Source organism: Corapipo altera, unplaced genomic scaffold (assembly GCF_003945725.1).
Source record: "Corapipo altera isolate COAL_440 unplaced genomic scaffold, ASM394572v1 303, whole genome shotgun sequence".
Classification (NCBI taxonomy): domain Eukaryota; kingdom Metazoa; phylum Chordata; class Aves; order Passeriformes; family Pipridae; genus Corapipo; species Corapipo altera.
The window spans coordinates 13,277-32,682 of NW_020885169.1; the positions used below are offsets into that span (position 1 = coordinate 13,277).

General features: G+C 67.3%; 1 protein-coding gene across 1 annotated transcript in view; it reads left to right on the top strand.

Moving 5' to 3' along the window:
* LOC113940060 (cadherin EGF LAG seven-pass G-type receptor 2-like) overlaps positions 1–18,271 on the top strand; it is a 29,362-nt gene extending 11,091 nt beyond the window's left edge. Inside the window, 27 exon segments of the mRNA XM_027631116.1 lie at positions 75–263; positions 360–473; positions 868–1,042; positions 1,410–1,551; positions 1,891–2,011; positions 2,921–3,104; positions 3,406–3,507; positions 4,488–4,582; positions 4,667–4,876; positions 6,004–6,187; positions 6,494–6,637; positions 7,189–7,429; positions 8,213–8,389; positions 8,945–9,071; positions 10,538–10,738; positions 11,503–11,677; positions 12,384–12,496; positions 12,574–12,650; positions 13,486–13,612; positions 14,128–14,244; positions 14,816–14,857; positions 14,859–14,947; positions 15,542–15,624; positions 15,695–15,838; positions 16,146–16,355; positions 16,717–16,948; positions 18,238–18,271. Of these exon segments, the coding sequence (XP_027486917.1) occupies positions 75–263; positions 360–473; positions 868–1,042; positions 1,410–1,551; positions 1,891–2,011; positions 2,921–3,104; positions 3,406–3,507; positions 4,488–4,582; positions 4,667–4,876; positions 6,004–6,187; positions 6,494–6,637; positions 7,189–7,429; positions 8,213–8,389; positions 8,945–9,071; positions 10,538–10,738; positions 11,503–11,677; positions 12,384–12,496; positions 12,574–12,650; positions 13,486–13,612; positions 14,128–14,244; positions 14,816–14,857; positions 14,859–14,947; positions 15,542–15,624; positions 15,695–15,838; positions 16,146–16,355; positions 16,717–16,948; positions 18,238–18,265 (3,843 nt within the window). The 3' untranslated portion in view covers positions 18,266–18,271.
* Positions 18,272–19,406: the final 1,135 nt, after the last annotated feature.

Consider the following 19,406-nt stretch of genomic DNA (forward strand, 5'->3'; position numbering starts at 1 on the left):
GGGGGGGGGGGTGTGGTGTATTTCCCGGTGCCCCCCCAGGTTTTCGGGGTCCCTGACGTGTGCCCCCCCCGCAGCTGAGCGAGGGGCAGCTGGAGGTGGGGGCCTGGCAGGGGGGTGCCCGCCTGGCCGTGTTGCGCCTGCCCCAAGCCAAGGTAGACGACGGTGCCTGGCACCACGCAGAGCTGGAGCTGCGGGGGGGCGGGCCCGGCCGCGACCCCCCCGCCACCCTCCTCCTCCTCACCCTCGACTACGGCCGACACCAGGTGGGGGGAACCCGCCCTGCCGACCCCCATGGGTGCCACCGCGGCACCCTCCGTGCCACCCCAAGGCACCCACGGCTGTCCCTGTGCCCCCCACAGGCGGTGGGCGACGTGCCCGGGGAGCTGCAGGGGCTGCGGCTGCGGACCCTCAGCCTTGGGGGGCTGCCCGGGGAAGGGGGAACTGTGGAGGAGGGATTCCGGGGGTGCCTGCAGGTAACAGGGCAGGGGGGGACACAGGGGGCACGGGGGGAATGAAAGGTACTGGGGGGGCACGGAGGGGGCACCAGGGGGCCATGGGGAGGATGGATTCCAGGGTTACCTGCAGCTAACGGGGCACCGGGGGGCACAGTGGGTGCGGGGTGGGCACAGGGGGCACGGGGGGCACAGGGAGGAGAGAGAGTGACACAATGCAGTGGGGTCTGGGTTGTCCCAGGGGGTCCCATGTCACAGTGGGAGGACATCGTGGAGGGGTGACACCGGAAAGGAGTTTCGGGTGTCTCGGGGGGTCCCGGGTGGCACTGAGGGACACTGGGGGGGGGGGCGTGTCAGGGGTAGCGCGTGGGGTGTCTTGGCTCTCAGTGGGGGGCACTGATGGGTGACCCCGCAGGGGCTGCGCATGGGGGACACGTCTGTGACGGTGGGTGCCCTGAGCCTGGCACAGGCTGCCCAGGTGAACGTGGAGGGGGGCTGTGCCCTGCCCGACCCCTGCGACTCGGGGCCCTGCCCCCCCCCCCCCCCCTGCCGCCCCGGGGGCCACAGCCCCCCCCCCCCGTGCCACCCTGGTGAGCAGCGACCCCCTCCAACACCCCCTGACACCCCCTTGACACTTCCTAGGACAGTGACACCCCTGTGACACCCCCAGTGCCACGCTGGTGGGCAGAGACCCCCCTAACATCCTCCCTGCCCCTCAGGGCACTGCACCCTCCCTGGGCACTGCCACCCCCAGCACTGTCCCCTGGGCACTGCCACCCCTTATCACTGTCCCCAGAGCACTGCCATCCCCTTGTCCCTGTCCCACTTTCCCTGGGCACTGCCACCCCTTTATCCCTGCCCCTCTGTCCCCGTCCCTGCCCCCCCGATGCCCGCTGTGTCCCCGATGCCATGTCCCCAAGACCGTGTCCCCAACGCCGTGCCCGTGCCCATGCCCAGGGTACTTTGGGGACAACTGTGTCAGCGCCTGTGCCCTGGACCCCTGCGAGCCCCCGGGCACGTGTGCCCGCCGGCCGGGCACGGCCCCCGGCTACACCTGCCACTGCCCCTCGGGCACCTTCGGCACCCTGTGCCAGCACCGGTGGGTGACACTGTGGGGACACTGGGGGGGGATTGGGGAGGGCGGGCAAGGTATGGATAGGGCAGTGTGGGCACGTGGGGGTACAATGGGTGGGCAAGGGTCAGGATGGGGATCCAGGGGGCACTCTGGGGGTCCAAGGGGTACTATGAGGGTGCAGGGGGCACTGTGGGGGCACAAGGGGCACTGTGGGGGTCCAAGGGGCATTGTGGGGACACAAGTGTCACCGTGGAGGTCCGAGTGACACTGTGGGGGCAAAGGGGACATGGAGGGGTGTCCGAGTGGCCCCGTGGGGGTACCCAAGGCGGTGCCCCCCCCCGGTGCCAGCCCTAGTGCCCACAGGGAGGCCCAGCCGTGCCCACGGGGGTGGTGGGGACACCCCACGTGTGGCCCCTGCAGCTGTGATGCCTCGAGGGGCTTCGACCCCGACTGCAACAAGACCACGGGCGAGTGTCACTGCAAGGTGGGACTGGCACCCCCTTGGTGCCACCTGCCACTCCCTGCCACCCCCTGTCACCCCCCTGTGCCCTCAGTGACCCTGTGCCACCCCCTGTCATTCCCCCGTGCCCTCAGTGACCTCTTGTGCCCCCTGTCACCCCATATCACCTGCCACCTCCTGGCACTCCTGGGCACCCCACTGCCACTTTTTACCACCTCTTCCACCCCCTGGCACCCCCCTACCACCCCGTGGCACTGTCTGCGGCCCCCTGTCACACTCTCGTGCCCACAATGACCCCCCTGCCACGCCCTGCCACCACCTGCCACCCACTGCCACTCCCTCTGTCCCCCCATGCCCGCAGTGATCCCTGACACTCCCTGTCACCTCCTGCCAGTCCCTGTGACCCTCTGTGACCCCCTCGTGACCCGCTGTCACCCTCTGCCACCCCTTGTCACCTCCTGCTACTGCCTGCCCCCTCCCCACCATTCCCGTGGTGACCCCCTGCCCCCGTGTCACCCTCTGCCACCCTTTCCACCCCCTGTGACCCCGTGTCAGCCCCTGTGACCCCCATCACCTCCTGCCACCTCCTGTAACACCCTGTGACTCCCTGCCACCCTCTACTATACCCTGTCATCCTCTGCCACCCTCTACCACTCCCTGAGACCCCCTGTCACCCCCTACCCTCCTGTCACCCCTTGTCACCCTTTGCCACCCCTGTCATCCCCTGCTCCCCAATCCCTCCCCTGCCACCCTCTGTCCCCTCTGTGCCCGCAGTGACCCCCTGTCCTCCTCTGTCCCCCTTCTCACCTCCTGTCCCCCCCTGCCCCCCCCGTGCCTGCCATGACCCTCTGTCCTCCCCTGTCACCCCCTGTCCTCCCCCTGCCCCCCGGTGCCCACAGTGACCCGCTGCCCTCCCCCTGCTGCCCTCCCCAGGACAACCACTACCGTCCCGCGGGCAGTGACACGTGCCAGCCGTGCGAGTGCTACCCCACGGGATCGCTGTCGCGGCGCTGCGATGCCACCAGCGGGCAGTGCCTCTGCAAGGCAGGGGTCATCGGCCGCCACTGCGACCGCTGTGACAACCCCTTCGCCGAGGTGACAGCGGGCGGCTGCGAAGGTGGGCACCGCACGGGGGCCCTGTACCACTGCGTGTCACCGCGTGTCACCTCATGTCACCTTGTCACTTCGTGTCACTTTATCGTGTTGTGCCACTTTGTGTCACCTTGTGTCACTTTGTGTCTCCCTGTGTCAGCCACTGTCCCCCTGTGTGCCCTGCTGTCCTTCTGTGTCCCACTGTCCCCCTGTGTCCGTCTGCCCCCTGGTGACCCTGCTGTCCCCCTGTGTCCCTCTGTCCCCCTGGTGACCCCACTGTCCCCCTCCGTGCCCGCTATGCCCCGGTGACACCCTTGTGCCCGCAGTGAACTATGACAGCTGTCCCCGGACCATCGAGGCCAACATCTGGTGGCCCCGCACCCGGTTTGGGCTCCCAGCAGCCGCACCCTGTCCCAAGGGCTCCGTGGGTATGTGGGGACACAGGCACAGGGTGGGGTGGCACTGGGGACACTGTCGTGGCATTGCTGGGATGGAGCTGGGGGGGGGTGACAGAGTAGTGGCACCACTGGGATGGGATTGGGATGGTGACACTGTGGTGGCAGCAGTGGGACAGGGCAGGGGGGTGACATGATGGTGGCACAGCTGGGATGGGTTTGGGGTGGGATGACACCATGTTGGCATTGCTGGGGTGGAACTTGGGAGGGTGACAGAGTGCTGGCACTGCTGGGGCAGGGCAGGGAGGTGACACTGTGGTGGCACCACTGGGATGGGATTGGGGTGGTGACACTGTGGTGGCACCAGTGGGACAGGGCTAGGGGGTGACATGATGGTGGCACAGCTGGCATGGGTTTGGGGTGGGATGACACAATGGTGGCATTGCTGGGATGGGGCAGGAGGGAGTTGTGGTGGCATTGCTGGAGTGGTACAGGGAGGTGACACCATGGTGGCACCTCTGGGATGGGGTTGGGGTGGTGACATCATGATAACATTGCTGGGGTGCAACTGGGGGATGACAGAGTGGTGGCATTGCTGAGGTGGGGTTGGGGTGGGATGACACCGTGGTGGCATTGCTGGGACAGGGCAGGGGGCTGACACAGTGGTGGCACAATTAGAATGGCTTTGGACCAGTGGCACTGTGGTGGCACCCCTGGGATAGGTTTAGGGCGGTGACTCTATGGTGGCATTACTGTGATAGATTTGGGGTGGTGACACTGGTGGCACTGCAGGGTTGGGGTTGTGACACTGTGGTGGCACAATTAGGATGGGTTTGGGGCGGTGCCACCACGGTGCCACCACAGAGACCAAGTCGGGCTGGGCCGACCCCCCCCAGCCCCCACCGAAGACGGCACCGGGGGGGCACTGCTGTGATGGCACTGCCAACACGACACACCCCTGTGGTGCCCTCCCTGCCGTGCCCGCGGCGGTGCCACCTGAGTGTCCCCCCCAGGTACGGCCCTGCGCCATTGCGACGAGCACAAGGGGTGGCTACCCCCCAACCTCTTCAACTGCAGTGCCCTGGCCTTCGCCGCCTTGCGCCCCTGGGTGAGCCGCGCCGGCACCCGCCACCACACCTGCGCCCCCCCGCGGTGCCACCGGTGCCACCCTGAGCCCGCGTGTCCCCCCCAGGCAGAGCAGTTGGTGGGCAACGAGTCGCGCTGGGACGCAGGGCAGTCGCGCCGGGTGGCGCTGGCGCTGCGCGAGGCCACGCGTGGAACCCGCGGGTACTTCGGCAGCGACGTGCGCCTGGCATACCGCCTGGCAGGGGCTCTGCTGCGCCACGAGAGCCGCCAGCGCGGCTTCCGCCTCGCCGCCACGCAAGACGTGCACTTCACCGAGGTGAGGCGGGGGCACTGCAGGGGGCACGGCCTGGGGAGGAGAGGGTGGGAGAGGGGCTACCAGGGTGAGCACGGGGTGGGAGAGGGGCATCAGGGTGGGCACGGTATGGGGAGGGGTGGGAAAGGGGAGGGGAGGAGGGTGGGAGGTGGAGGGTGGCATGGGGAGGGGGTGGGAGGGGAGGGGGGGGGAAGGGAGGGGAGATGCCAGGGTGTGGGGCACTCACTGCCAGGGCATGGGGCATTCACTCTCAGGGTGGGGGGCACTCACCACCAGGTTGGGGGGCACTCCTATGTGCAGGAGGAAGGTGCAGGGGGATGCAGGAATGTGGGTACCAGGGGGATGGGCACCCTCCTGGCAGGGGGAGTTGGGGAAGGAGCCCAGACACTGATGGACACCCCCCTGTGGGTGCAGGAGCCCAGAGGTGATGGGCACCCATCTGGGCGGGGGTGTTGGTGTAGGAAGTCAGATGCCAGGGCAATGGGCACCAGGACAGGGACGGATATTGGGGCAGGAGCCCAGACACCAGGGTGCTGGGCACCCTCACGTGGGGGCAGGATGCCAGGGTGGGGGGCACCTGCCTGTGAAGGGGGGACTGGGGATGGAGGCCAAAGGCTGGGGTGATGGGCATCCACATGTGGGTGAGCCAGAGCCCAGACACCGGAATCATGAGCACTCCCAGGAAGGAGGAAGTTGTGCAGAAGGCTGCATACCAGGGGGATGGGCACCCTCATGTGGGGGGCAGAAGAGCAGATGCCAGGGGGATGGGCATCCGCCTGGCAAGGACATTGGTACAGGAGCCCAGAGTCCGGGGCGATGGGCACCCTCCTGGGGGATGACACCAGGCCAGGAGCCCAGGCCCCAAGGTGGGCTATGGGAACCTATCTGGGGAGCTGCGTCAGTGCTGGAGCCCCTGCCCTGGCATGCTGGGCACCCTCATGGAGGGGGCAGGGCTTTGTGTCCCTCGCCTTCGGTGGGGAGGGTGGATACAGCCCCCCCCATGCCCCGCTGTGGGTGCCAGGGCACCGCAGAGCCCTGCAGGGGGGTGGCACGGCGGGGTGGGGTTGGGGACCCTGTTCCCGGCCAGCAGGGTGGCAGAGCCCGATGCCACCGCCCCGCCGTGCCTCCAGAACCTGCTACGGGTGGGCAGTGCCCTGCTGGACGTGGACAACAAGCGGCACTGGGAGCTGATCCAGCAGACGGAGGGGGGCACGGCCCAGCTGCTGCGGCACTTCGAGGAGTACGCGCGGGCCCTGGCACGGAACATGCCCCAGACCTACCTGAGCCCCTTCACCATCGTCACCCCCAACATCGGTCAGTGCCCCCCCAGGGGCTGGGCACGGGGGGGGCTGGGGACACGGCGGGGGACAGGGGGGACTCTGGGGACAGGCGGGGCTGGGGACACGGCAGGGATGGGGATGCGGGGGCTGGGGATGTGGCTAGGCTGGGGACAGGGGGGGCTGGGGACGGAGGTGGGCTGGGGACATGGGGACTCTAGGGACATGGCTGGGCTGGGGACTGGAGGTGCTGGGATCCATGTCCCCGGGGTCTGTGGGTGCTGTGGGTGCCGTGGGTGCCATGCCGTGCCATGGGTGCCATGCCATGCCATCGGTGCCGCAGTGGTGTCGGTGGTGCGGCTAGACAAGAGCAGCCCAGCGGGTGCCCGCCTGCCCCGCTACGAGGCCCTGCGGGGGGAGAAGCCCTCAGACCTGGAGACCACCGTCATCCTGCCCGACAGCGTCTTCTGGTCCCCTGAGGGCAGGCGTGAGTCTGGGGGGCACAGGGGGGCTGCCAGGGCTGGGGGACCCCCTGGCAACCATAGGGCTGGCAGGGATGGGGACCCCCTTGCACCTATGGGGCTGGCAGGGATGGGGAGCCCCTGGCATGGGTTTGGCAGGGATGGGGGACCCCCTGGCATCCATGATGCTGGCAGGAATGGGGAACTCCTAGCATGGGGCTGGCAGGGCTGGGGGGACCCCCTGGCATGGGTCTGGCAGGGCTGAAGACGCCACTGTCACCATGAGTGGCCATGGGGGTGGCAGGGTTGGGGACCCCACTGTCACCATGGGGACTCCAGTGTAGCCATGGGGGTGGCAGGGTTGGGGACACTGCTATGGCCATGGGGGTGGCAGGGTTGGAGACCCCAGTGTCACCACAGAGATCTCTGGGTGGCCATGGGGTGACAGGGCTGGGGACACTGATATGGCCATGGGGGTGGCAGGGTTGGGGACCCCCAAATAGCCATGGGGGTGGCAGGGTGGGGGACACTGGGACGGCCATGACACATGGTGCCACCCCCCACCCGTGCCCCCCAGGCCCCTCCAGCGGGCACGGGCAGGCCCTGCCGGGCACGGGCGGGCAGGAGAAGGAAGAGGAGGAGGAGGAAGAGGCCGAAGAGGAGGAGGAGGAGGAGGAGGACGGAGAGGTGACCGTGGTGACCCGGCACAGGCGACACCCGGCCCTTGGCGAGGGCCAGGCAATCGCCAGCGTCATCATCTACCGCACCCTGGCAGGGCTCCTCCCGCCACGCTTCGACAGCGACAAGCGCAGCCTCCGGTGCCACCGCCGAGGGGGGCACGGGGGGCGCGGGGAGGCATGGGGGGCTGGGCGAGGCAGGGGGGATGCCAGGGCGAGGGAACCCATCGGGAGGGTACCGGGAGGAGGGACTGGGGGGGGTCCTCGGTCCTCAGAGAGCTGGGCAGGAATGGGAGAGGGGACACATGGGGTGGCTGAGGACGGGGGAACAGGATGGGGAAGGGGCCCATGGGTGCTCGAGGGTGGGGGACACGTGGATTGCCCAAGGATGAGGACACAGGGTGGGGAGGGGGCCCATGGGTTCCCAAAGGTGCCCATGGGGTGCTCAGGAGTGGGGGAAGAGGGGATGGGAGGATGCTCATGTTGGGGGGGGGCACAGGGAATTGGACCCATGGGGTGACAAGGGTAAGGGGGGCACAGGGGATTGGGGGTACCCAGGGGTGGGGGTGCAGGGGGAGGGGTCCATGGGGTACCCAGGGGTGCCCAAGGGGTTGGAACACCAGATAAGGAGGATCCCCAGGGGTGCCCATGGGTGGGGGCACCAAAGGGAGAGGGGACCAAGGGGTCCCCAAGAATGGGGCCCATGGGTTGCCAAGGGGTGCCCAAGAGAAGGGCACAAGGGATAAGGAAGGGCCGCAGGAGTAGGGGCACAGGGGGTGGGGAGGGGGGTGCAGGGGATGGTGCCCGTGGGGTGCACAAAGGAGGGGGCACAGATAAACGGGGTGGTGCCCGCGGAGTGCCAGGACATTGTGGGGCATCGAGGTGGGGTTTGGGGTGCCCCCTGACCCCGGTGCCCCACCCCAGGGTGCCCAAGCGCCCCGTTATCAACACACCCGTGGTCAGCATCAGTGTCCACGCGGGGGGCACGGCGGGCACAGGCACCCCCCGGGAACTGGTCAAGCCTGTCACCCTCCAGTTCCGGCTCCTGGAGACGCAGGAACGCTCCAAGCCCATCTGCGTGTTCTGGAACCACTCCCTGCGGTGAGGGGGGACACAGACACCCTGGGGGGACAGGGACACTCTGGGGGGACAGGGACACCCCGGGGGACAGGGACACTGCGGGGGGGGCGACACAGGGACAGCCCAGCGGATAGGGACACTTGGGGGGAATGGGGACACCCTGGGAGTGACAGGGACAACCTGGGGGGACAGGGACAGCCCGGGGGAGAAAGGGACACTCCAGGGAATGAGGACAGCCCGGGGGGCGACAGGGATACTCCAGGGAATGGGGACAACCCAGGGGGTGACAGGGACACTCCGAGGGGCACAGGGACAGCCCAGGGGGTACAGGGACACCCCTGTGGGTGTAGGTGTGTCCCTGACGTCCCCGCGGTGTCCCCGCGGGTCCTTGCAGAGTGGGTGGCACTGGGAGTGTGTCCCAATGGGTGTGGGTGTGTCCCTGACGTCCCCGTGGTGTCCCCGCGGGTCCCCTCAGGATGGGTGGCACTGGGGGTTGGTCTGTGTCCCGGTGGGTGTGTCTCGGTGGGTGTGGCTGTGTCAATCATGTCCCAGTGATGTCCTCGCGGGTCCCCGCAGGACGGGTGGTGCAGGGGGTTGGTCGGCGCGGGGCTGCGAGGTCGCCTTCAGGAACCGGAGCCACGTGAGCTGCCAGTGTCACCACCTGACCAGCTTCGCCGTCCTCATGGACATATCCCGCCGGGAGGTGGGACAGGGGGACACTGGGGGCACGGGGGGACATGGGGGGGCATGGGGAGATGGGAACACCAGGGACATGGGGACATGGAGGGACGTGGGGGGATGGGGACACCAGGGACATGGGGGACACTGGGGGACATGGCAGGACATGGGGGGATGGGAACACCAGGGGACATGGGTACATGAGGGGATATGGGAGGGGTGGGGGACATGGGGGGATGGGAACGCCAAGGACATGAGGACATGAAGGGACATTGGAGGGGTGGGGGACATGTGGACATGGGGACACGAGGGGACATGGATCCATGAAGGGATATGGGGACATGGGGGGACATGGGGGGACATGGGAACATGGGGGTATGAGGATACCAGGGGACATGGGGGCCATGGGGACACAAGGGTGATGGGAACACGGGGGGACATGGGTGACATGGGGGGACATGGGTGATATGGGGCCATGGGAACACAGTGGTATGGGGACAGAGAGGACATGGGGACACAGGGGAACAGATAGGACACAGCAACCCTGGGGCATGGGGTGACCTGAGTCAGGGCCCTGGTGGGAACACAGGGACATGGGGGGAGACAGATGGGACACAGGGGACATGGAAGGGCACACAGGGTGGGGACAGGGCCCTGCTGGGGACACGGGGACATGGGGCACACAAGGTTAGTGGGCAGTTTCTGGCATAGGGGCAGGGCTACAGGGGCAGGGGAGGGGCTGGTGATAAAGGGGAGGGGACAGGGGTAGGAGGGTCTTAGCAGAAGGGGAGGGGCCTAATGGGGCAGGGTCAGTGCAGGGATAAGTGCCTGTGAGGGTGGGGCTGAGGAAGGTGGGTGGGGCTTCAGTGGGCAGGCCTGATCAGGATGGGTGGGGCTCCCTTGGGGCAGGGCCAATAGCAGTTGGGCAGGTCGGTCTCCAAGAGACAGGGGCAATGTGGGTGGGGCTTAAAGGGGCAGGGATGAATGATGTGGGCGGGGTTTCACATTGGGGTGTGGCATTGTGGGTGAGGCCTCCCAGGCCCAGTGACTGGATGGGCTGTACGGAGGGAGTGTGTCTCTCTCCATGGGCATGTTTCTGTTGATGGGCATGTCCATGGGCATGTCTGTGTCCGTGGGCCTGTCCTTGGGCATGTCCGTGTCAATGGGCATGTTCATGGGTGTGTCCTGTGGATGGGTGTGTCCATGGATGGCTCCATGGGTGTCCATAGGTGTGTCCCTGTCTATGGGTGTGTCCATGGGCGTATCCATGGGTGTGCTCATGGATGTGTTCATGGGTGTGTCTATGGGTGTGTCCATGTTCATGGGCGAATCCATGGACGTGTCCATGGGCATGTCTCCGTGGATGGGCATGTCCATGGGCATGTCCCTGGGCATGTCTCTGTGGATGGGCGTATCCATGGGCGTGTCCATGGGTGTGTCCCTGGGCATGTCCCTGTGGAGGGGCATGTCCATGGGCGTGTCTCCCTGCAGAACGGGGAGGTGCTGCCCCTGGCGGCCCTGACCTACGGCTCTCTGGGGGTGGCCCTGGCGGGGCTGGTCCTGGTGGTGCTGGCCCTGGGCACACTGCGGGGGCTGCACTCCAACCGCCACAGCATCCGGCGGCACGGCGCCGCCGCCCTACTTCTGGCACAGCTCGTGTTCCTGCTCGGCATCAACCAGGCCGAGCTCCCGGTGAGCAGGGCAGAGACAGCAAAGGGACAGGGAGGATCTGGGTTGAGGGTTGGGGAATTCACAGCTTGGGAGTGGCTGGAATGGGGGGGGAAAGGGAGGAGACTGCTGGGATTTGGGGTTTTGGGGCTGGGGGTCCACCACTGGGGAGGTTGGGGGGGCGAGGGTGGGAGGGAAAGGGGGGGGAAAGGGGGGAGGGGGGGGTTTTGGTGGGGGGGACTCGTTGAGTGTGGCCGGTGGGCATGGCAGTGACCGGATGTGGCCCAGGGGGTGTGCACCGTGGGGGCCATCCTGTGCCCGAGTGTGGTGGGCAGGGTGGAGCGGGCAGGGCTAGCTGGAGGGGTCAGTGGGCACCCAGTGAACCCAGTGAGGGGGTGTGGGGACCATCCTGCTGCAGTTCCTGTACCTGGGGGTGCGGGGGTCGGGGGGGGGGGGGTCAGTGACAATGAGTGACGGGTGCGGATGTGTCCCAGCTGGCCTGCACAGTGCGGGTGGGCTCAGTGACACCCAGTGACAGGGTGTGGGGACCATCCTGATGCAGTTCCTCTATCTGGGGGTGGGTGGGCTGGGTGGGTGGGGTCAGTGACACCCAGTGAGGGGGTGTGGTGGCCCATCTGGTGACCATCCTGGGTGGGTGGGCTCTGTGACACCCAGCGACAGAGGTGGGGGTGTCCCAGTTGGCCTGCACAGTGGTGGCCATCCTGGGTGGATGGGACTGTGTGGCTGGGCTCGGGGCAGACCCACTGATGGGGGTGCGTGTGTCCCAGCTGGCCTGCACGGTGGTGGCCATCCTGCTGCAGTTCCTGTACCTGGGGGCGGTGGGCTGGGGGCTGCTGGAGGCCCTTCACCTGTACCGGCGCCGCAGCGAGCCCCGCAGCGTGGACAGGGGGCCCATGCGCTTCTACCACGTGCTGGGCTGGGGGCTGCCTGCCTTCATCACCGGTGAGTGCCGCCCTACACTTTGACCCCGGCCCCACCCCCACCCCACAGCCCACCTGGTGCCGGGTGCCCACCTGGGCCAACGCCTTCCGGTGGCCCCGCCCCCTTCTCAGTGGTGGCCCAATCTAGAAGAGCTCCGCCCCCAATAGGGAATAGTCCCGCTCAATCCAGAATAGCCCCAGCCCAATCCAGAGTAGCCCAGCTCCCAATCCCAAATAGCCTCACCCAATCCAGAATAGCCACACCCCCAATCTGTAATAGCCCTGCCCCCATTTCAGAATAGCCCCACTCATTCCGGAATAACCCGACCCTAATGCAGAGTAGCCACACCCACTTTGGAATAGCCCCGCCCCAACCCAGAATAGCCCCACCCAATCCCGAATTGCACCTACCCTAACCAGAATAGCCCCCAGTGCCCCTCTGCCCTCCATGGGTCCCCTCCATGCCCCCAAAGCACCCCATGGGTGCCCCTTTGTCCCCAATGCCTCCCAAAGTCCCACATGGGTCCCCTCTGTGCCCCCAAAGCCCCTCACAGGCGCCCCCTTATCCCCAGCGCCCCCCTGCCATCAAAGCCCCACTCCGCATAGCCCTGCCCCTGAAGCAGCCCCACCCCTGACCTTACCCCCTCACCTGCCCCACCCATGCCCCATTTAGCCCCACCCCTTAGCCCTGCCCCCTCTCAGCCCCGCCCCTGCACCCCCTTTTGCAGGCCTGGCTGTGGGGTTGGACCCCGAGGGTTACGGGACCCCCGAGTTCTGCTGGCTGGCCCTGCACGATCCCCTCGTGTGGAGCTTGGCTGGCCCCGCCGCCGCTGCCCTCGCCGTGAGTGGAGGCTGGGGGGGCGAGGGGGGCGGGGGAGACCCCCACCCAGCCGCCCCGCTCACCCCCTTCGCCCCCAGGTCGGCATCTTCTTCCTGGTGCTGGCAGGCAGGGCTGCGTGCACCACCCCACAGGGCTTCCAGAAGAAGGGCTCGGCGTGAGTGCCCCGAGGGGTCACCCATGGGGGGCAGAGGGCACTCACGGGGGGCTGGGGTGGGCCACTGGGGGCAGGGGGCACTCACGGGGGGCTGGGGGCACAGCAGACAGGGGGGCATTGGGGGCAAGGAGGCATCCGTGGAATGTATGGGGGGCACCTATGGGGGACAGGGGGGCATGAGGGGCATTGGGGGCATGGGGGACACCCATAGGGGGCAGGGGGGAACCAATGGTGGGCACTGGGGGCACAGGGGGACCCATGAGGGCCAAGGGGAGCACCCAAGGAGGGCAAGGGGGATTGGGGGACAAGAGGGCACCGGTGGAGGGTATTGGGGGCACTGAGGGGGGCAGGGAGGCACTGGGGACAAGGGGGCACTGGGGGGATAGCAGGGGAACCCATGGGGGGTAAGGGGGCATTTGGGGCAGGGGGCATTGGGGGCAGGGCAATATTGGGGGCTTTAATGCCCTCCTTGGGGCATCTGTGGGGTCAGGGGGGCACAGGACACCCGTGGGGGGGCAGGGGGGCACTGAGGACAGGGGAGTCTGGGGTGCTGGGGTGCCCGTGGAGGGTGGGGGGGCACAGGGTGTTGGAGCACCCACGGTGGGGGGGAGGTACAGGGGGCTCTGACATGGGGTGACAGTGGGGTGACATCAGGGTGCTCAGGTTGGGGGTGTCACAGTGGCCGTGCTGCTGCTGTGGGTGCTGTTGGGTGGCACTGGGGTGGCACTGGGGTGCCAGGTCAGGGGTCCGCACAGCGGCCGTGCTGGTGGTGTGGGTGACACTGGGGTGACACTAGAGTGCTGTTGGGTGACACTGGGGCACTGTTGGGTGCCAGGTCGGGAGTCCGCACAGCGGCCGTGCTCCTGGCTGTGCCCAGCCTGGCCTGGCTGCTGGCCCTGCTGTCGGTGAACAGTGATGCCCTGCTGTGCCACTACCTGTTTGCTGCCTCCAACTGCCTCCAGGTCAGCAGGCACTCCCATCGCTCCCTGGAACCCCCTGAAAGCACAGAGCCCCCACCCTAGGACTCCCACAGAGCCCACCCTGAGAGAGCTGAGAACCTCCACTCCTGAGACCTCCAGAGTCCACCACCCCTGGGACCCCCAGAGCCCACCCTGGGACCCCCAAGACCCCTTGGGACCCCCAGAGAGTCCAGAGCCCCCACCCCTGGGACCCCCAGAGTCCACCCTGGGACCCCCAGAGAGCCCTGGCACCTTCCCTCCTGGGACTCCCAGAGCCCATAGAGTCCCAAACCCATTTGGGGGGCACCAGTGGGCACAGGGGGGAGGTCCCTCACCGTATCCAGGGTGCCCATGGGGGGCACCCCGTGTGTGGAGGAGTCCCTTCACCCAGTTTGGGGTGCCAAAGGGGTGCCCCCCACGTCTCTGGGAGCCCCCTCAGGTGGCACTGGGGTCCCCCACGAGGCTGTCCAACCCTTCGCCTGTGCCCCCCATGCCCATGTGCCCCCCCGTGTGCCCAGGGGCCCCTCATGTTCCTGTCCTGTGTGGTGCTGAGCAAGGAGGTGCGGAGGAGCCTCCACCTGAGCTGTGCCCGCCGCCACCACCCCCCACTGGCCACCAAGGCCACCCTGACACCCGTGAGTGCTGGGGGGGATGGGGGGGAGCACGGGAGAGGGCACGGGGGGCTCAGGGCACCCCTGTGATGTCCCTGTCCCCGTGCCAGCCCCCTGGGAAACACGGGAAGCTGGGGGGCGGCTGGGGGCATCCCTGGCACAGCTGTGACGTCCCTGTCCCCGTGCCAGCTCCCCGGGGTTTGCTGGGGGTGCCGGGGGATCTCGAGGCAGTCCCTGGAATGACTGCGTCATCCCTGTCCCTGGCACGGGGGGGGGGGGGGGCAGCCCCTTGCTGGGCTGTGGCATTCCTGTGCCCGTGCCAGGCCCCCGGAGGGCATGGAGGGCTTGGGGAGGCTTGGGGCAGCCCCTAACACGGCTGTGTCGTCCCTGTCTCTGGCACAGGGGGCTCAGAGGGCCTTGGGGTAGCCCCTGGCAGGGCTGCGATGTCCCTATCCCCGTGCCAGCCCCCCGGGGGACAGAGGAGGGCTCGGGGCACCCCGGCACGGCTGTGATGCCCCCGTCCCGTTTCCAGCCCCCTGGGGGGCTTGGGGGGGCTCGGGGCAGCCCGGCCATGACGTCCCTGTGCCTGTGCCAGGCGTACAGCGGGGACAGCACATACGTGGCAGGGCCGCTGTGCCCCCCCCCCGGGTGGGGGGTCCTCGGGGTCATTACACAGCACAGCCCGGTCAGGCAAGAGCCATCACAGCTACATCCCCTTCGTCAGGAGGTGCGGGCACGGCGGGCACCGTGCGTGGCACGGGGGGACAATGGGGATGGCACTGATGTGGCGGGATGGCGGGGCAGTGGCAGGGCCCTGGCAGGTGATGGGGGAGTGGGGTGACATGGCCCTGGGGTGTTGGGGTGAGAGGGTGAGGGGGTGGTGAGGTGGTGGCAGGGTGCACTGCAGTGGCAGGGTGGCAGGGTGGTGGCAGGATGGCACGGCTCAAGGGGGGGGGGGGGCCCGGGGGGGGGGGGGGGGGGGACATGGCAATGGGCATGGGAGGTGGCAGGGTCATGGGGTGGTGGGGTAGGTTGCGGGGTTGGTGGGGGCACAGCAGTGGAGTGGCAGGTCATGGAGTGGTAGTGGTGGGTTAAGCAGTTGGTGGGTTGGGGGCACTACACTGGGCACAGGGATGGGGTGGTGGGATGGCAGTGGGTTTGGGGTCCCAGCAGGTGTCTGGCAGTGGTTTTGGGGTCCTGGGAGGTGTCAGTGGTGTTGAGGTGTCTGTCGGTATTTTTGGGGTTCCGAGGGGTGTCTATCAGTGGTTTTGGGGCCCCGGGGGGGTGCCAGGCACTGACACTACCATGCCCCCCCCCCCAGGGAGGACTCGGGGCTGGCGGGCAGCCCGGGGCCGCTGCCCGAGCCCGGGGGACTCTTCTTCGACGCGCAGGAGCAGCCCGAGGGTAACGATCCCCACCTGTGGGGGGGCACGGGGGTTGTCCCCGGGCCCCCCCTGAGCCGTGACCCCTCCAGAGCACGACACGGACTCGGACAGTGACCTGTCCCTGGACGACCCGAGTGGCTCCTACGGCTCCACCCACTCGTCGGACAGCGACGACGAGCCCCCCCCCTGCTGGGACTCCCTGCCTGGGGCTCCCCCGGCCCCCCCCGGCCCCGGTAACGGTCCCCCAACAGCCAACGTCCGCCCGCTGGGGGTGGAGGGACCCTTGGCCTGGCCGGTGCTGGGGCGGGGGTCCACCCAGTGGGGTTGGGGAGGGTCCCTGATCCTGGCTCGGTGTTGCTGGGGGGCACCAGTGGGTACAGTGGGTATGAGGGGAGTCCCTCCCCCAGTCTGGGGTGCTGAAGGGGGGCACCCAGTGGGTTTGGGGGGACCCTGGCCCTGGCTCGTTGCTGCTGGGGGGCATCCACGGGGGCCGGGGGGGTGTCCCTGGCCCTGCCCATCCCACCAACCCCCTGCCTGCAGGTGGCCCCCGGATGCCCCCGGGGTGCCCGTACTGGCCCGGGGAGTTCGTGACGACGGCGAGCGAGAGCGAGGGCATGGCGGGCACCGAGGGGTTGCGGGTGCAGCCGGCAGGGGGGGCAGGGGGACCCCCCCGGGGAGACCCTCCCAGGCCCAACGGGGAGGCCCTGCCCAGGGAACCCCTGCTGCTGCCCCTGCCCCACCCACACAAAGGTATGGGCTCGAGGGTGCCCGGTGGATGCCAGGGTACTTTTCAGGTGTCTATCAGGTGCCAGAGCTTCCTGTGGGCACCCACTGGGTGCCCGGGTGCCCGCTGGACACCCTTTGGGTGCCAGGGTTCTTTTTGGGTGCCCATCCAGTGCCAGAGGTCCTTTTGGACACTCCTTGGGTGCCAAGGTGCCCATTGGATACCCTTTGGGTGCCAGAGTTCCCTTTGGGCACCCAATGGGTGCCAGCATGGCCACTGAGCACCCTTTGGTTGCCAGGGTCCCTCCCGGGTGCCCTTTGGGTGCCAGGGGGTGTGTGTGAGATGGGTACCCCCCAAACCTGCCGGGTGATGCCCCCTTCCCTGCAGGGATCCTGAAGAAGAAGTGCCTGCCCCCCATCAGCGAGCGGGGGGGCAGTGCCCAGCGCCCCGGGCCCCCCCTGCCGCCCCCTGCGGGCACGGCCACCTCGTCAGGCAGTGACGGGGGTGCCCCCCTGGCCCCCCGGGCCCGGCAGAGCCTCGAGGAGCAGCTGAGCGGCCTCACCCCCATTTCCATGAGCATCCGCGCGGGCACTGCTGATGAGGACTCCTCTGGCTCTGAGTGAGTGCCAGTGTGTGCCTGGGGTGCTCCTGGGTGTCCATTTGGAGTCCTTGGGGTGCCCGGGTTGGTTTTGGGTGTCAGCGGTGTGCCAGGGTGGTTGTTGGGTACCCATGGGATGCCATGGTACCCATCAGGTGCCAGGGTTCCCATTGGGTGCCAGGGTGTCCAAGAGGTGCCCTTTGGGTGCTCATCAGGTGTGAGGGTGGCTGTTGGGTACCCATCGGGGGGGTCTTTGGGTGCCAGGGTTACCTTTGGGCACCCACTGGGTGTGAGGGTGGTCTTTGGGCACCCATCAGGTGCCAGGGATCCCACTGGGTGCCCATTGGGTGCCACGTTGCCCAAGAGGTGCCATTTGGGTGCCAGGGTTTCCTTTGAGCACCCACTGGGTTCAAGGGTACCCATGGGGTGCCCATGAGGTGTTCTTTGGGTGCCAGGGCTCCTTTTGGGTGTCCACTGGGTGCTCTTTGGGTGCCCATCAGGTTTAAGGGTGGCTGCTGGGTGCCCACTGGGTGCCCACTGGGTGCCAGGGTAACTGACAGGAGACCACTGTGTGCCAGGGCTCCTCTTGGTGCCCATGGGGCACAAGAGTTCCCGTTGGGTGCCCACTGGGTACCCACTGATCACTGAGTGCCCCCATTGACCACCCAAAGGGCACCCATTGGGTGACCATCAGGTCTAGCAGCACCTGTTGGGTGCCCATTGACCATTGGGTGCCCGTTGGATATTGGGGTGGCCCCCATGTGTCCAGTGGGCGTTGGGCTGTCCATTGGGTGTTAAGGTGCCCACTGGGTGTTGGGGTTCCATTGGATGTTGAGGTACCTGTTGGGTGTTGGGGCACCCCTTGGGGTACCCGCTGGGTGTCTGTTGGGTGTTAGGGTGCCCATTGGATGTCGGACTGTCCATTGGGTGCCCTTTGAGTGTTGAGGTGTCCACTGAGTCCCCACTGGATATTGGGATGTCCGTTGGGTGTTGAGGTGTTCATTGGGTCCCCACTGGATATTGGGGTGCCCATTAGGTGCCTGTTGGGTGTTGGGGCATCCCTTGGGGTGCCTGTTGGGTGTCTTTGGGGTGTCCATTGGATATTGGGGTGCCTGCCAGGTGCCCACTGGATATTGGGGTGTCCACTGGGTGCCCATTGGGTGTTGGGGTGTCCATTGGGTACCCACTGGATATTGGGGTGCCCATTGGGTGCCTGTTAGACACCCGCTGTCCCCCCTTGGTGGATGGGGGTGCCCGGGGGGGGTTGGCACCGTTGGCACTAACCCGGTTTTTCTCTCCTCCCCCCCCAGATTTCTGTTCTTTAATTTTCTCCATTAACTCATGGGGGGGTCCTGCCTCCCCTCACCCCCCCCCCACCCCTCCATCATCCCCCCAGGGCGGGCACTGAGTGCTGGGGGGCACAGAGGGCACCCTGGCAACCCCCCATCACGCATCCGTCTGTCTTGTTTTTTATCCCCCCCCAACACACACTTTGTGCCAACCCCCCCATTTTATCCATCCCCTCCCTCACCCCCCAGGAGCGACGAGACCTCGATCTAACTGGGACCCACCCAGCGGGTACTGCCCCCCACGTGCCAGGGGGGCACCAGGACACTGGGGGGGGCACCGGGACTGTGGGGGGGGCACCAGGATTGGGGAGGAGGGGAAAGGAGGCACAGCCCCCCTCTCTCCCCGTTGCACTTTGGATCCTGGCAGGGATTGGCACCTTGGGAAGGGGGTGTGGCATCAGGTGCCCCCCCCTTACCCTCCCCCCCAGTCATCATCCTCCATGCCCGGCAAAGGATTTTATTTAAAAAATACATGAAAATACAAAAAAAAAGGGATTTATAACCCCCCACCATTGTGCCAACCCCCCAAGCCCCCCCAAAGGTGCCATCCCTCCCTCAAGGTGCCAACCCCCCCTCCATTGTGCCAATTGTGGTGCCAATTGTGGTGCCAACCCCCCCCCGGGGTGGGGTCAGGTGGGGGGTGCAGGGATTTCTGAGCCCCCCCCCATAGTTGCCCATCCCCCCCCAGGGGTAGGGGTTAGGGGGGGCACCCAGGGGTGGGGGTTGGGGAGGAGGAGAGAGAACCCTGCATGCTGAGGGGTGGGTGGGGGGGTTTCTATGGCTGACGGGACCTTTCGTAATTAAAGCAAAACCCAGAGGGTGCCTCAGGTCTTTCCTGGGGGGGCCCGGCCCCCCCCCCCCCCCCCCAAAATCCTGTGGGTGCCTTGGCTAGTCAGTCGTGGGGGGAGAGGGGGCTCAGCTCTGCCACCTCACCCCAAAACCCAGTTGGTGTCTCGGTTCGTCCCTGGGGGGGCCCCCGCTCTGCCTCCCCCCAACCCCAAAACCCAGAGGGTGCCTTGGTTTGTCCCTGGGGGGGTCCCGGCTCTGCTCCCTCCTTCCCCCCCCAAAACCCAGAGAGCAACTTGGTTTGATCCTGGGGGGGGTCTGGCTCTGCCCCCCCACTCCAAAAC